Below are 14,719 nucleotides of genomic sequence, written 5' to 3'. Positions count from 1 at the left end.
AAAGAAAATCCCAGAGGAGGAGCCGGACTGGGGAGAGGGGGAAAGGTAAGGTAACAAGTGAGAGAGGCTGTGCGAATGGAGCAGCCCAGGGGAGAAAGGACATGCAGGCAGGGAAAAAAGCCCAGTGCAGGCAGGGGAGAAAGCCCATGCAGGCAGGGAGAGAGCCCACGCAGGCAGGGGAGAAAGCCGGGTGCAGGCAGGGACTGTGGGCAGGAGGAGGAGCACTCATCCGAGGCCTTAAAGCGCTTTGACAGCCCTGACATCACCCAGCACTTTCGTTTTCTGGGGAAGTGACGGAGCCGGAACGGCAGATCCTCGGAGATGGCTGAAAAGAAGGCCACGGCAGAGCGGGAGCCCGCGGCCGACAGCCCCAGTGAGTTCAGTATCTTTATTAAGTCTTGGTTTGGCAAAACTTTTGTCATCCCAGTGACTCTGGATACCAGCGTCTCGGAGCTTAAGGCCAAGCTGAACGCACAGGACTCCTCCCTGGTCCCCGAAATGGGAAGGCTGATCTACTGTGGCAGACAGTTGGAGGACGAACAAACCCTGCGATACTATAAAATCGAACACGAGTCCTGTTTGCATCATGTAGAAAGACGTAAATACAGGGTGGCCTGGGGGAGGTGGGTGAGGGTCCATTTGAAGGTGAGAGAGGGAGAATGGTGCAGATCGGGGTGTCTCCTGAGGAGGGACCCCGGCCCAGTGCGCAGGCAGGAGCCCCCACAGGCAGGAGGGAAGGGGCAAGGTGGCTGCAGCTGCGGGTGCACCAGGGAGCTGCCGGAGCACTGGAAGGTGGGAGGAGTGCGAGGGCCCAGGGATGCACCTCTGCAGGAAGAAGGCAGGAGGGAGAGGAAGGACTCTGCTCCTGGAAGCTGAGCAAGAAATCTGCTCTCAGTATGGCAGTGGGGAGGGATGGGGAAGCAGAGGCTGGGACTGTGTTCTCAGCCCCACAGTGCACTGACCTCCTGGGACGGGCAGCTGGGTGGGACTCCCGGTAGCTTGGTCCGAGTGGGCACAAACCAGCAGGAAGAGGTTTTGTAGCAAAGGCATGAAGAAGAGGGAGAGGTTGGTCAGCGGATGGGATACTCCTCTGGATGTGACCTGGCTCCTGACCTCTCCTCTGCTTTGTGTTGCTGTTGCAGTGCGAGGTGGTGGTGAAGATCTCAAGCTTCCAGGTAAGGTCATGCCCTGGTCCTCACTGACAACCTGGTGCTGTGGGGCTGGTGGAGCTGCATGGTGGTGAGCGTAGGACCTCAACTCACTGCATGGTGGTGAGCATGTCCCTGCCAAGGCTCATGGAGTGGAAGTTGTGGTAGACGTGGGAGCATGTGGTAGTACACGAGGGGACTAGTGTGGTTGATGGGATCAGGAAGGTTGGGTGAAGGCTGCTTCAGGATGGTTTATTCTCCCAAACATGAGGCAAAAATGACAATGTCTTCCTGTTCTAGTCACAGAGCTTGTCACACAGGGACCAGTCTATCCGCGATCTCTGTCAGAAGAGGCCTTAAAGAGCGCAGAGGTGAGGTCTCGCAGGACACGATGCCTGAGGCTGGGGTGCCTGAGTGAGGATCACCATGGGGCTGGGGAGGAAGGCACAGCTGCAGCGCGTGGGCTCACAGCCAGCCCTGAGGATGGGCAGTCCGGCACTGCCCATCGCCACCACGGCACCGTGCAGGGTGGCAGGAGCTGGTGGGCGCTGCCCTCAGCCCCCGGAGAGGGACCTCACCCTTCCGGCAGGCCAGGCGGGCACAGCTCCCGCGCCAGCCTGTTCCTCCCTGCAGGAGCGGGGCGCAGGGCCAGCACTACACCTGATGCTGGGGATGTTGCTTATGCTCTCAGAAGAGCTCTCCTCCTGCCTCCAGCAGGCAAGAACAGCTGGAAGGGAGAACTATAGCTTGCAAGTGTTTTCCGCTCTGTTCCCCTCTGCAGGAGACACGTCACAGGCTGAAGCTGGGCTCATTACCGTGGAAGAACTGTGGCTGCGTGGGGGAGGTAAGGGCTTTGCCAGTCCTGGCAGGGCACTGTCGCACCCAAAGGAAATGGCACAGCAGGGAGCCTGGGACTGACCCTGGCTGTCACCTGGGAGGGTGGGTGTGCCTTCAAAACCTGTTATTCACAGCAATTCTTCATCCTCCAGAAGAGTCTGGTCTCTTGCTACACAAACTCAGCACGCGCTGCCCCAGTTCTCAAGTTTGTGGGAAGGCAAATTCCATTTGCTCGCATCCCAAATTTATTCTCGCTGCTAAACATTTCATCTGCCTGTAGCCACTGTCCTCTCTGCTGATACACCATGGCAGAGAGGGAACAGCCCAGGCTTTGCTCACAAGCAAGTCAGCAGGCAACATTTTCTCTCTCAGGAAACAGAAACTTTCCTATCTGGAATTCCCATTTGCAAAATACATTCTAAAAATCAGTGGGTGAAACACATAGTTTGGAGCTGTGGGAGCTGCTCTGTGTGTTCACCCATTATCTTTCCTACTGATGCATGGGAGATGCATGGACTCACTGATGCCTTCCCCACCCCAGTGGCATCTACTCAAGTGGGACTAAGTGTTCAGTCCTTCTGGCTGTGCCTCCACACAGGATTTCTCCTGGGCACCACTACAGGGATCCACGTTAAAGGGGCCAAGAGCCTCAGACACGGCCAGTGCTTGTTTCAGATCCCAGGGCAGAGGAGTTGACAGTCAATGATTTTTCTGTCCTCTTCACTGATGAGAGTGATGCCTTCTGGGCACCAGGCAGCAGCTGCTGATCCGCCGCTGTGAGGATCTGAGCTCCCATGCCAAGCTGCATTGTGCTTCACTGTAAATCCCAACATGCCTCAAGCAGCACCCAGTGTGCAACACTCCATTCAGTCCCAAACTGGCCACACATGTGTTGCAGGTTCGTTCAGAAATGATGCCGACGATAACCCTAGACGTTTCGGAGGACCGCACCGTGTACTGGTAAGAGCTGTTGGGTGATGTGGGAGCACGTTCCAAAAGCCTTGTCCCAGGTGGAATGAGCCTGTCATCCCTCCCACCTGCAGCGCTCGCCTCTGGCGTCCAGGCACCTTCCGGTGCTCCATCACAGGCCTTGCCTTTGTGGTGAATTCGGCAGTGACCATCACCTACAGTTACGCCACGTGGAACGCACACCTGAGCGAGGCTGACCAGGAAATGTGGGTACCCGCTGGACCCCTCTTCCGCATCCAGGTGCAGCGTGGGGTCGTGCAGGCAGTGGAGCTCCCCCACTTCATGTGTCTGGCAGGTATGACAGCCACAGGGACCTCGATCTCCCGAGCCACCATCCCTCAGCTTGTCCACCCCTGGGGACCTCTCTGGCTCCTCTCTAGGCAGGGCCAAATTCTCCCTTCCTTCTGAGGTAGCCTGTACTCCCTTGTATTCTTTTGCTTTGCTTTGGCGTCCTTCGTGCTTCTCTCACTTTCTATCAAGCCGTCGCAGTGGTCCCTTCCCCAGCTCCCACTCCATACCACCAGCCCCTCCTCCCCCACCCTCTCCTCCCAGCTCCCACGATGACCCCGGGCACTACCACAGCCCAGCTGCTGAGCAGCCCCTGGGGTCCCCTGGCGGGTTTCTCAGTTCTTTGCATCTGACAACAGCCATCTCTGCTCTGCTCCACCAGGACAGGAGCCAGACAGCTGTGCCCACTCACAGGCTGGACCACCCCGGGGTGGGGTGCAATAGGTCAGAGCTGGCGTGGGCAGCAGAATAAGTGCAACAAAATTGTTAATTTTCATGTAAGCAACTTGAGGAGCCACAAGGCTTGGAGTTGGGTCTTCCACCCTGTTAATGGGCAGAGGAGCATCAGCACCCGCAGCTGGGCTGCAGAGCGTGCAGAGGAGTCCCTGTCCCTGTGCTGGGGGGCCCTGACACAGGCCCTGGGTGTGCTGGCCAAGGGACTCTTGCTGGCAAATTCATGTCCTCTTCCAAAACAGAGCACACCGCAAAAGGAGTTTCTTGTTGTGTGCCTCCATCTCCTGCCCAGGGCTTGGCAAGCACAGCCATGTCAGACAGAAAGTGGCTCTACACACTCTTCACTGATATAGCTGTGCTAAGCAAAATGCTGTAATTATATTAATCTGTCAGGTTAATAGCAAAGTGTGCTCCAGAGATAATCGGGGTGACTGGGCATCAGCAGAGCTCTCTGACCCAGTCATCCCTAGGGATGTCACCTCGGGATGTTCAGGCTGCTCTGGTGAGCACCATGCAGTGGGCATCTGCCTCCCCAGTACGTGGCGGTGTGGCGCTTAGATGCAGGATGCTGCACGGGTGCAGTCTGACAATTTTCATGGTCCCAAGCTGCCACCTTCAGATTTACAGTGTTCTGAGCCTGCAAGAAGACTGCCAAAGACCTGCAACTCCCTTCTGAGCCCCAAAAGCCCAGGGCACACATGGCACCTAAAGTAGAGCATGTCATCATGTGTGGGCACGTGTCTCCTTTCTGCTGCTAAAGCCTTAAAGAGAAGGAGACAGCCTGAGAGTGTGCCAGGATGACTAAACAGAACCTTGTTGCCTTTGCTGTCTCTTGCAGGACATGTAGATACCAGCCTGTGCTCCATTGCCCACTTCAAATCTGGGAAGATGACTCTGGAGAAACCAGACAGAGTGATAGCTTTCTCTGCAACCCTGAGTAATCCTAACTTCTCACTGCTTGGTGTGGTTTGGAGGAAGTTACGTTCGACCTTAAATTCAATCCCTGTTCACTCCCTGGTGCTGATCTTCCATCAGCTCAGAGCTGCAGATACAACACTTCACCTCTACCTGATCCCAGATGACAAATCTTTGAAGGAGGTATGACAGAGGGAGCTAGGCCGGGCTAAAAAAGGATGACATCTGGGGTGGCTGCAGTAGCAGGGACTGGATTTGATAAGCAGAGACACCTCCCAGTTTTTCTGCTACCAGCCTCTAATTCACACAGAGCCCTGTGCCCCCATCTCCCACCACACGACAGCATCCTTGTGCCTGCCTCCCTCACTCTCTTTCACAGATGCCTCCAGGAATCACACTCCATGTTTTTGGCTGGGACAGCAGGTCCTAGCATGAGTGAAGCCGTGGCACGGGGTGCTCTGCAACACAGAGCAGATGCAGGACTTGCTGGCCACTGCCAGGCACAGCAATAGGTGGCTGCATACCAGCTGTTCTGTTGTGTGCCAGCCCTCACCCTCTTTCACAGAGTGATGGTGCATTGCCCTGCCAAAGTTCCTGCCTGCACATGGCAGGTTCCCACCTGCACCGAGCGGGGGTTGCCACCCCCTGAAGCACAGCACTGCCTGTAATACACACTCAGCAGTCTGTTCTGGTTGGGTCAGTCTCTTATCTTCTTGACCTTCTGAGGGCTACCTCAGCTCACAGCTCTTTTTCCTTTTCCTCTCTCAAAAGCGATGCTTACTGTTTGCAGGCCATTGAACAACAAGAAAAGAACTGGAATTCAAAGCTTATTCCCAAGCCTCCTCCATTTAACCGTCTCTTCTTTGGCTGCACTTACCGGGTGATCTGTACAAACTCTGTGGAGATAATGCCTGAAGTAAGTGGGATCTTTCTCTTTTTTTTTTCCGGTGAAATAGAAAATACAAGAAGTCTCTGTCTTTAGCCATATTCTGCTACCAGAATCTGTCTTACTGGGTCTCAGAGCCAGAGATGCAGGGAGCTGTACTGGTTACAAGTGAGCATGGAGCACACTCCAAAGCCCCAAAGGGGCTGCGTTTGTTTTTCCTTATGGCAGAAATCATAATGTGGGACTTGTTGGACTTACCATAGGTGCATATCAAGAAGGAGTTTCAGAGGTGTTGACTCAGTTGTGGTCCCAAGTCCTTCATCTTCATCTTCTCTGCAGTGAGTTTCCTTCAGCTTAGGAGCAGGACTGGAGAGAGACCTTCTCTCTATGCTGTGATGTAACATGACTTCTTTCTCTACTGGAAGTCCATTTGAGCATTTCTGATTTTGAGCACCACGCCCCGTGGCAATCAGATTGCAATGGCTGGGAAAATCTGGGAAGATTTGGCCATTGAGCCCTTGTGTTTACTTGTTTTACACAGAAGTTTGTGACATCCTGAGAGCAGGTGACAGTCCAATCACACGTTCACGGCTGGTTATGAAAATCTCCTTTCATGGGTCTGCACTGCATCATGATTATGAAAAGGGAATCAGAGAAACTTAGGTTGGATTGGGAACTCAGGAGGTCTCTGGTCCAACCTCTTGCTCAAAGCATGTGAAAAGTTGGATCAAGGTGCTCAAAGCATTTTAAAGTTGGATCAAGGTGGTCAAGGACGTGTCCAGTCAAGGTTGAATATCTCCAGGGATGGACATACCACAGCCTCTCTGCATCTCTAGTCCAGTGGTGTAACACCCTCATTGTGATTTTTTTTTCCCTGTTATCTAACTGGAGTTTCCCTTGCTGCAGCCTGTGACCGTTGCCTCTCATCACATTGCTGTGCACATCCAGGAGGCTGGCTCTGTCTTTTCTGTAGTCCTCCTTCACATTCACATAGTTAAAAGTCAGTGATTAGTTCTCCTTGTGACTTTCTCTCCTCCATGTTGAACAAACCCAATTCCCTTTGCCTCTGCTTGCATATCGTGCACTACAGCCTGGAACTGGCCTTGCTCCAGGATGTCCATGTCTTTCTTGTACTGGGAAGCCCCAAACTGGACCCAGTGTCCAAATGTGGGCTCAGAAGTGCTGAACAGAGGTCAGGAATCCTTGACCTCACTGTGCTGGCTGTGGTCTTGCTAATACAGGCCAAGATGCAGCCAGCCTTGGCTGCTAGGGCACACTGCTGACTCCTGTTCAACTTGCATGCCCACCAGGACTCCCAAGTCCTTCCCTGCAAAGATGTTTTCTGTGTCCACCTGCCCAGGCTCTTGTCTGGTGTTCCATCCCAGACACAGGACTCTACATTTGCCTTTGCTGAATTGCACGAGCTTCCTGCCAGCTAAGTTCTCCAGCCTTTCCAGGTTCCTCTGACAGGCACCCCTCCCCTCCAGCTTATTCATCACCCCCGCATTGCAGCTGCAACTGAGCTACTACCAAGCTGAGCTGAGCGCAGCCCCAACCAGCTTAATTGAGAGACAGTCTTAAACCCATGAATCACGAGGTAGGGTTTGGTTTTCCCACTTCCTGGAATGATTAGGTAGTAACTGGGCACTCTGCCTTGAAGAGCAGTTGTGAAGATGACAGAGTCAAGCTCTCAGCAGTGTCAGGTAAAATCCATAAGTTGTAACCCGGAAAGTTCAGGCCAAATGTTAGGAAAAATTTTATCACTTGGTGGAGATGCAGCCATCAGAGAAGGTTAGAAGGTGGTGACTCTCTACTTTTTGAGATTTTCAGACTCAGACTGAAGCAGATCTAGACTTGACATTGGTCCCTCTTTGAGAGGCAGGTCGGACAAGACACTCCAGAGGTCCCTTCCAACCAAAATTTCTGATATTGGCAGCCCTGACATGTGCATCTTCCCTTGTCTTTTCCCTTCTGGTACGGCCAGGAAACACAGGCTGTTGTGAATTCCCCATGAATGTGAATTTACAGCGGCTCCTCACAGTGAGAGAGGCTCAACTTGCTTCCTACCTTTACAGGAACACTTTCCATTCTGCTACAAGAGTCCGAAGGAACAGCAGCTCTTTGTTGAGATCTACATCAAGAACATGACAGAGGAAGTTGGGTTCTTTATGATAGACACCCGTGATGAAACCGTGGTCTGGAGGGCATCACTGAGATCAGGTGGGAACAGCAGGTCCATCTAGGGGCTCGTTCGCCTTAGCTAAAGCAGAGGTGCACCACCCAAGCAGACCTCACGCATTCTGTGGCCACAGCAGTCCTGCAAGGAAAGCAAACCCTGAGTAGGCATCAATTGGCCACTGAAGAATAGGGACCTGAAAGGACACCCCAATGTCAGCATACCTGCGCTTCAGATTTAATGTGGAGTTTCAGATGCTGGGGTTTAAGAGATCATGACAGCACTGTCGTGTCTCTCTGTTCTCTTGCTACTGTTTGCATAGAAATCTGACTTATTTTTAAAAGTCCATTAATGTAACGAACACCCACGGACGTGCTAGTGCAACCACTATGCGATGCAGAGGAGGTAAGGAGAATACCAAACTCTTAGTGAAAATCAGCATCAAAAACCTACATGTTCCAGCCAGCACTACTCTTCCAGATTTGCTGGGTGTGACACCAGTGTGCAACAACACCTGGAGCACACAGGATGGGGACAAGGCCAGATGCACCAGAGCCTGCCTTCACCACAAGTTTCTGCTCGCAGTGGCATCACAAACGTGGCACGCAGCAAGCCTGCTGGTGGTGTGAGGACTGCTCTCGTGTGGCAGCAGGAGACCACTGCTTACAACTATTCTGCTTTAGGGCTGACCGCCCTGACTTGGGTCCCATGCAGAACTTCAGTCAGGACAGCAGCTGATGGAGGCAGAAGGAGCAGGGTTAGCAATGGCGGGTGCCAAAACTTGTGTTTGTGTGTCCTCTGGGAGGACAGGGGCGCACCCAGCTCCAGGGCAGCAGGTTCCTCATCACACCTCTCTTCCCAGCTGCTGCAAGGTCAGCTCAGCAGCCACTGCACATGCCATTAACTTCATGTAGCAACCCCCATGTGTGGCTTCTGCTGTGGGAAAGCTGGGCAGAGGAGCTGCAGGGCAGCATCTCGCAGGCGCAGGGTATGGTGCTGCTCAGTGTGCTTTGAGACCCCTAATCCAGCACCCCCTAAAAGTAACACCTACAACCACACAGAGCCCAAGACCTTTTACTGAGTTCTCCAGAGACAGCCAGGAACAGCAGGAGGAATGGCTGACGGTTTCGTGGAGGATTGGACACCTCAGGAAGATGTCATGGGAGGTTAGGCACCATCACTTCAGTGATGGCATATTCAGTGATCTCCCTTCTTTCTCTTTCAGGTGATATTGCTCTTCCAGTCTCCAAGGCCTTGTCAGGTCAGTACAGTGTTTCAGAGCTGCATTTCTAGAGTTTTAATCAGTTTCTTTGGAGCTCACCATCCTCTGGTTTAAATATCAGCCTCTTTTCTCATCCTTATGATAGCTTCTAGCCAAAAAGCCTCGAAAGCTGCAACCTCAAACCTTTATTCCCACATTCCTGGCAGCATGCTCTGTGCCATGCTGGTGGGGAAAGTGGCATAGTGCAGATGACCCTCCAAACTGGTTTGCCTCCTTTGGAGACAGACACGCTGTTACAGAGAATGAGCTGCAGCTAGTACAGTTCACAGTCCATAAATAATATTTCACTGAGGTTCTAGAAGCGGTACAGCTGCTGTGTCCCATACAGCCAGCTCGGGGGCTGGTGGCCCCTGTGCCAGACAGGAGTGTTTTCCATAGGAGTGACCCCCCTGGGAAGGAGCCTGCAACCAGACGTTGGCAGAGGGGATGGCAGGGCCACCTTTACAGCAGCTCCAGGAGTTTCTGACCAAGGGGCTTTGCTTTCCACTTGCTTCAAATGCAGTGACAACAACATGCTGCCCAGCAGTTTTGTGGGTGTTATTCCAGCCTAATTTCTCCAGGGCCACAATACTTCAGCATTGCCTCTTGCATCTCATCTTACTAATGAAAAACCAGATCCAAGAGGACACCCAGTCAGCTAAGCCACAGGTTGAGGCAGATAGGCCTGGCTCAGATAGACACAAATTTGGATGTTTCAGTGTTACTCTTTTTCCTTGCCATGCACATGGAGTCACCACACTGACCTACAACCTGCCTGGGAGCACCGGGAGCGTACGGTGGCAGACAAGAGCAAGGACAGGACAAGGGGCAATGGTTTTAAACCAAAAGAGAGTAGGTTTAGATTGGACATAAGGAAGAAATATTTTACACTGAGGGTGGTGAGACACTGGCACAGGTTGCCCAGAGAAGTTGTGGATGCCCCATCACTGCAAGGGTTCAAGGTCAGGCTGGATGGGACTTTCGGCAACCTGATCTGGTGAAAGACGACCCTGGCCATGCCAGGGGGTTGGACTAGGTGGTCTTTAAAGGTCCCTTTCAACCCAAACCACCCTGTGATTCTACAAGGAGATGCCCGTCTGGGTGCCCACTTCAGCCAGGAGGACTGGGTGGAGGCTCGGGAGGAGAAGCCGGGCAACGCTGCCCACCGCACTGCCCCGCGGCTTGCTCAGCACCCCACTGGCACCAGCTGCCTTTCCAGGTTCTGTTTATTTACAAGCAGCTTGCAATCCTGTGAAATTTCAGAGCTTTGAGCAACCTGTGCTCTGAGTTAGGAGCTCCTCACCTTGCAGGGCAGGGGGCAGGATGGTAACCTCACACCCAGACACTGCAGGAGTCCCAGGGAGGGGCAGTTGCTGGCGGCTGATGGGGGCTGCCACCGACCTCACCTCCTCCAGCTCGGACTTCATGTTCCCATCCCCTTCCTTGCCCTGTCCCCAGTGTTCCCACCACTGGTGCAGCAGGTGCCTTTTTGGTGGAAGGATGGAGACATGTGGCTGTGGGACAGGGTGCACAGCCATGGTGTCTGTTGGCTTAGGGTGCCACGTACCACAGCGTGGCACTCAGCTGCGTGCAGCACAGTAACATCAGCTTTGTGTATGGTAGGTGCAGCCTTCATGAAGAAGCACAAGACCAATCTTTGCTCCAGGATGATGCAGCTCTCCACCATTCTGCTACACTTACGGGATGCAAACGTCATCAACAGCGATGAAGAAGAGGAGGTGAAACGTCAAGACACGAGGCAAAGGAAGAACCAAGTTTTGCTGGAGCTAGCTGAGAAGAAAGGAGTGGAGGCCCAGGAACAGCTCTATCAGGTCCTCCGGATGAAAGACCCATACCTCATCTCAGACCTGGAGAAGTCCACCAGCTAGGCCTGGAAAGCAGACTGCTTTTGCTCCAATTGCTCAACTTATGGGAGCAACAGAAGGGCCTTCAGGTTTACCACTACGTGAATCCTGACATTTCAATGCCAAATCCATGGTGCTAAGCAGCAATAAGTCTTCTGAACCAGCCCCATCTCAGGTCTGCCTTGCCTGGCTGACTCGGCTGCCAGCAGTGGACGACCAGTGTCACGCCAGTCACTGGTGCAAAGCTACTGGAACAAGAGACCTTGGTTCCCAATCCAGTGCCAATACCCTGGACCTGTCTGCCTCTCCAGAAGCTCCAGGCACCTTCTAGCTGAGGAGTTTCCATCACAACAGTACCTGCAGCTCAGCCTCCCCATCCTCAGTGTCCACGGGCACCTCTCACGGCTGGAAGAGGGGAGCTGCTTTACCACGCAGAGCAGTTTGCAAAGGCTTGTTTTCATGTGCAAGCCATAGATGTTGATGTGAACCCATATCAACATCAACCCTTCCCCTCGTTTCCCTCCAGCCTAGTTTACCCAAATGACCAAAATTCACCGAAGGAGCAAACAAGTCTCCTGACCCCAGCAGCAGCCAGGTGAAGAACCCCCTCCCAAAGAAGCCACAAAAAATAGCAAAGATCAGACGTACGGGTTCATGCATCTTCAGGGACAGTCTGACTCAATAGCAGCCACTTTACATTCAAAAGAAAGCCAACAGATTATTTTTAAATCACATTCTTCACATCAGTTCCTTTCTTGGATCACGTGGATGCCTGCACTGATGGCATCCTCCTGCTGTTGAACAAGCCAGTCAGGGGAGGAGCAGTCTGCTTTGGTGTCCAGTATCTAAGAAGAGATTTTTGGGTCAAGTCTGGGTGAAATTCAGACTTGCCTAAGTGAAGGCAGCAACTTCTGGAAGCTCAAAGGAGCTTCCAGGGAGTGTTGAGTGAAATGGTCCCCATCACACGTTGTGGGGTGGAAATGAGACTGCTGCCTTAAGTATTGCTTTATATTTATTCCCTCTCTTGAACACCTGGAGAGCACATCGCTGCTGAAAGACACTTTAAGAGTGTGTCTCTGCTCTGTTAAGAGTTGAGGACTTTCAATGCAACCAGGGATAATACAAAAAGGAGGAAGCTGGGAACAAGACCATGCAGGGACACAGACCTGGGAAGGGAGGCAGTGGAAGGAGCAGACATCACCACTCACACTAAGTCATGGGTTGTCCAGAAACCACGCTGGGGCTGGCCTTTCCGGGAGGATCAGCCTGGGCTTTGCAACTGCCGAGCATGTGAACCAGGGGGACCCTGGACATGGGCTGGGAGGGGTGCGGGAATGGACCCGTGGGGATGGGAAGGGGAACCAGGAGGAGCAAAGCAGGAGGAGGCAGAAAGGGGTATAAAAGAGATCACTCAGGTATAAAATAGGGCCGGTGTAGCTGAGCCCTGCACCTGGTCGCCAGTCTATCCTATCTTTTTATATTTTCTTATTGTTTTCTTAACTATTTCTCTGTGTCATCTCACTCTATCCCATGTTGTGGGAGACATCAGCCTGTCAGCCCTGCGCAGCCCCTGAGAAGCAGCAAGGCTTTGATGAGAAACAGGCCTTGGGAGAAAGATCGGAAATTGCTGAGTTGTGCCAAGGTGGCAGGGAAAAACAACGGCCAGCTGCAACACTAAACTGTGGAAAAGTCCTGAACTGTGAGAAGTTACCACCGCGTGAACAGCGCGTGAACGAGAGGGTGATTGGTCTGCACAGCGCGTGTTAGAGGGGTCTGATGCCGATAGGAGAAAAGGTTGATAGCTGTCTAATTGCTGATTTGCTAATTATGAAGTAAGAGCTTTGGCAAGAGCATAAGTATGTACTATTGGAAAAATAAACGGCTTTGCTGGATATAACTCTCATAGAGTTGTGCAGGTCTGATATCCTCCCGTGACAAATGGTGACGCCGATGTCCCAGGACAGAGCGCGGAAGACACTGCGGGAGGATCCCCGATTGGAGGTACTGTCTGCAGCGGGGTGTGACAGGGAGGTAGGAGAACAGTCGATCGACAGAAACTCACCCGGGAGAGGTGATCAGTCGGGGGCAGCATGGGGCAGAACAAGTCCGCAGAGGAGATGGCCACTGTCAGACTCCTGCTGCATATACTCTCTAAGAGAGGGATAACTTATAATGAAACTTCTGTACGAAGGTTACTTAAATGGTGCAGAAGCCACGGCCATCCTGCCGATACCCTCACAGCCTTTGAACCAGCAAAATGGGCTGAAATAGGGGAACAGCTGTGGGATGCCATTTCCAAGGGGGATCAGCATGCCAGTGAGCTGGCGACCGCTTGGAAGTTTCGGACACTCTTAAAGCGCGGAGTTGGCAGCAGCGGCCCCGGGCCTCCCCGAGCCCCCCCGCCGCGGAGCGACTGCCTGTGGCCATGTGGCACCGCGCGGTCGTCCGTCCCGCCTCCCCCGAACACCAAAAGCAGCAGTTTTTTACAGAAGGTGCCGACACTGGGATGCAGAATCCCTTGTCCATTCTAAAAGGACTAACTTTAAACCTCTCTGATGGTCAGTACACTAAAGGCCTTGGTTTAAAAACAAAGAAGGGGGAATTTTCTGGACGCACCACATAATCAACAAGTAATGGCTTTATATATTCTTAATGGTGTTTTGATGTTTGTAGTGTTTGTCATTTGATGTTGTGTGAGTAGTAAGTGTCAGGGCCCCTTTGTGTGGGTGTGTGACTGTTCTGCGGGTGTGAGGCGCAGCCCGGCTGCAGCTGCGCAGTGCGGAGTTCTCTGACCCGCAGTTCCGTTATCCCGCGAGGGAGGCGGCTGCAGAGGAACGAAGCGCAGGGCAGACTCTGTACCAGTGGGGGGTAGTGCAGGATGAGGGAACATTCCTTCGGACAGAACGCCCTAGTGCCCACCCGCTGGGTCGCCGGTGCTGCCTGTTTGTTTGGGCTCAGTGTTTGAAGTGTCACAGGTGAAATATCTCCTCCAGCGGGAGGCAGTAATTCTGTGTTCATTGTTGTCTGGAATTTAGGTGCGTACTCTGTGGGGAGAGTGCACCCTTGTACCATCTGCCTGAGGGGGTATTGTCAGCTTAATCGGGTAGTGTGTTAAGGTAAAGTAGACGAGATGGGAAGCAGCCAGAGTGGGGGAATAGTCAAAAAGAGTCCCCTCGGCTGTATGTTAAAACACTGGAAGAAGATAGGGGGAGCTCCAGGCACGAGTGTGAACAAAAAGACACTAATAACATATTGCAACCAGTGGTGGTTTATAATAATTTAGTGGATACCAATCAGGCGTGGACTTAGCAGCCTCCGAGTCAGTAACATCATTAGATACCACAGTGTCCTTAATACCAACAGGAGTATGTAGACTGTTGGGAAACGGGAAAAAAAAAAAAAAAAAAGAGTGCATTATGACAGGTAGGCAGCGCCTACCATTACTTGCTGGTCAGGAGCCTGTGTGTATCCTTGTTCCGGTTACTACGCACATGTTACAGTGGCTAATACAAATGTCTTTGAGCAAGCACGGCTTTCACATGCATTTTTTCCACCAAAATGCCAGGGCAATACAAAACCAATTTTCTTTATCAAGGCATCAGGATAGAGACATCATCACCACTTGCCCTGAGTGCCAGAGGACTCCCTCTCTTCAACAGCTGGTGGTGTCAACCCTCGGGGACTCACCTCCTCAGAATTATGGCAATCTGAGGTCACTCACTTCACTGCATTTGGAACATTAAAATATGTACCTGTGTCTGTTGGTACCTTTTCTGGAGCAGTGTTTGTGTCCTGCCATACAGTGGGCAGTCAAGCATCTGCCCGGCATTCCCCACTCACCGACCGGACAGGCCGTTGTGGAGCGTACGCATGGCACACTAAAGCGTCTATTGCAACAACAAAAAGGGGGAGATGGAGGGG

General features: G+C 52.6%; 1 protein-coding gene across 2 annotated transcripts; it reads left to right on the top strand.

Annotated features, from left to right (window-relative positions):
- The first annotated feature begins 301 nt into the window (after positions 1-301).
- On the top strand, positions 302-12,701 carry LOC141951208 (caspase recruitment domain-containing protein 8-like). 2 transcript variants are annotated; one of them, XM_074887145.1, is made up of 11 exons: positions 302-598; positions 1,143-1,175; positions 1,449-1,519; positions 1,930-1,992; positions 2,884-2,945; positions 3,029-3,249; positions 4,534-4,793; positions 5,401-5,526; positions 7,572-7,716; positions 8,898-8,933; positions 10,557-12,701. In XM_074887145.1, exons 1-11 carry the CDS (start codon positions 322-324, stop codon positions 10,820-10,822), a joined length of 1,560 nt encoding a protein of 519 aa, XP_074743246.1. In that variant the 5' UTR covers positions 302-321; the 3' UTR covers positions 10,823-12,701. The 2 variants fall into 2 exon arrangements, with proteins under 2 accessions (XP_074743246.1, XP_074743247.1); XM_074887146.1 differs by having other exon boundaries at positions 304-373.
- Positions 12,702-14,719: the final 2,018 nt, after the last annotated feature.

The sequence above is a fragment of the Strix uralensis genome, chromosome 17, assembly GCF_047716275.1.
Source record: "Strix uralensis isolate ZFMK-TIS-50842 chromosome 17, bStrUra1, whole genome shotgun sequence".
NCBI classification, from domain to species: Eukaryota; Metazoa; Chordata; class Aves; order Strigiformes; family Strigidae; genus Strix; species Strix uralensis.
This window is presented reverse-complemented; position numbering and strand designations above follow the sequence as displayed.

Excerpts from the sequence above, each read along its gene's own strand:
- LOC141951208 (XM_074887145.1), top strand. The coding sequence starts at position 322 with ATGGCTGAAAAGAAGGCCACGGCAGAGCGGGAGCCCGCGGCCGACAGC. Across the intron at positions 599-1,142 it reads TTTGCATCATGTAGAAAGAC|TGCGAGGTGGTGGTGAAGAT; the intron begins GTAAATACAGGG and ends TTGCTGTTGCAG. Across the intron at positions 7,717-8,897 it reads GAGGGCATCACTGAGATCAG|GTGATATTGCTCTTCCAGTC; the intron begins GTGGGAACAGCA and ends TTTCTCTTTCAG.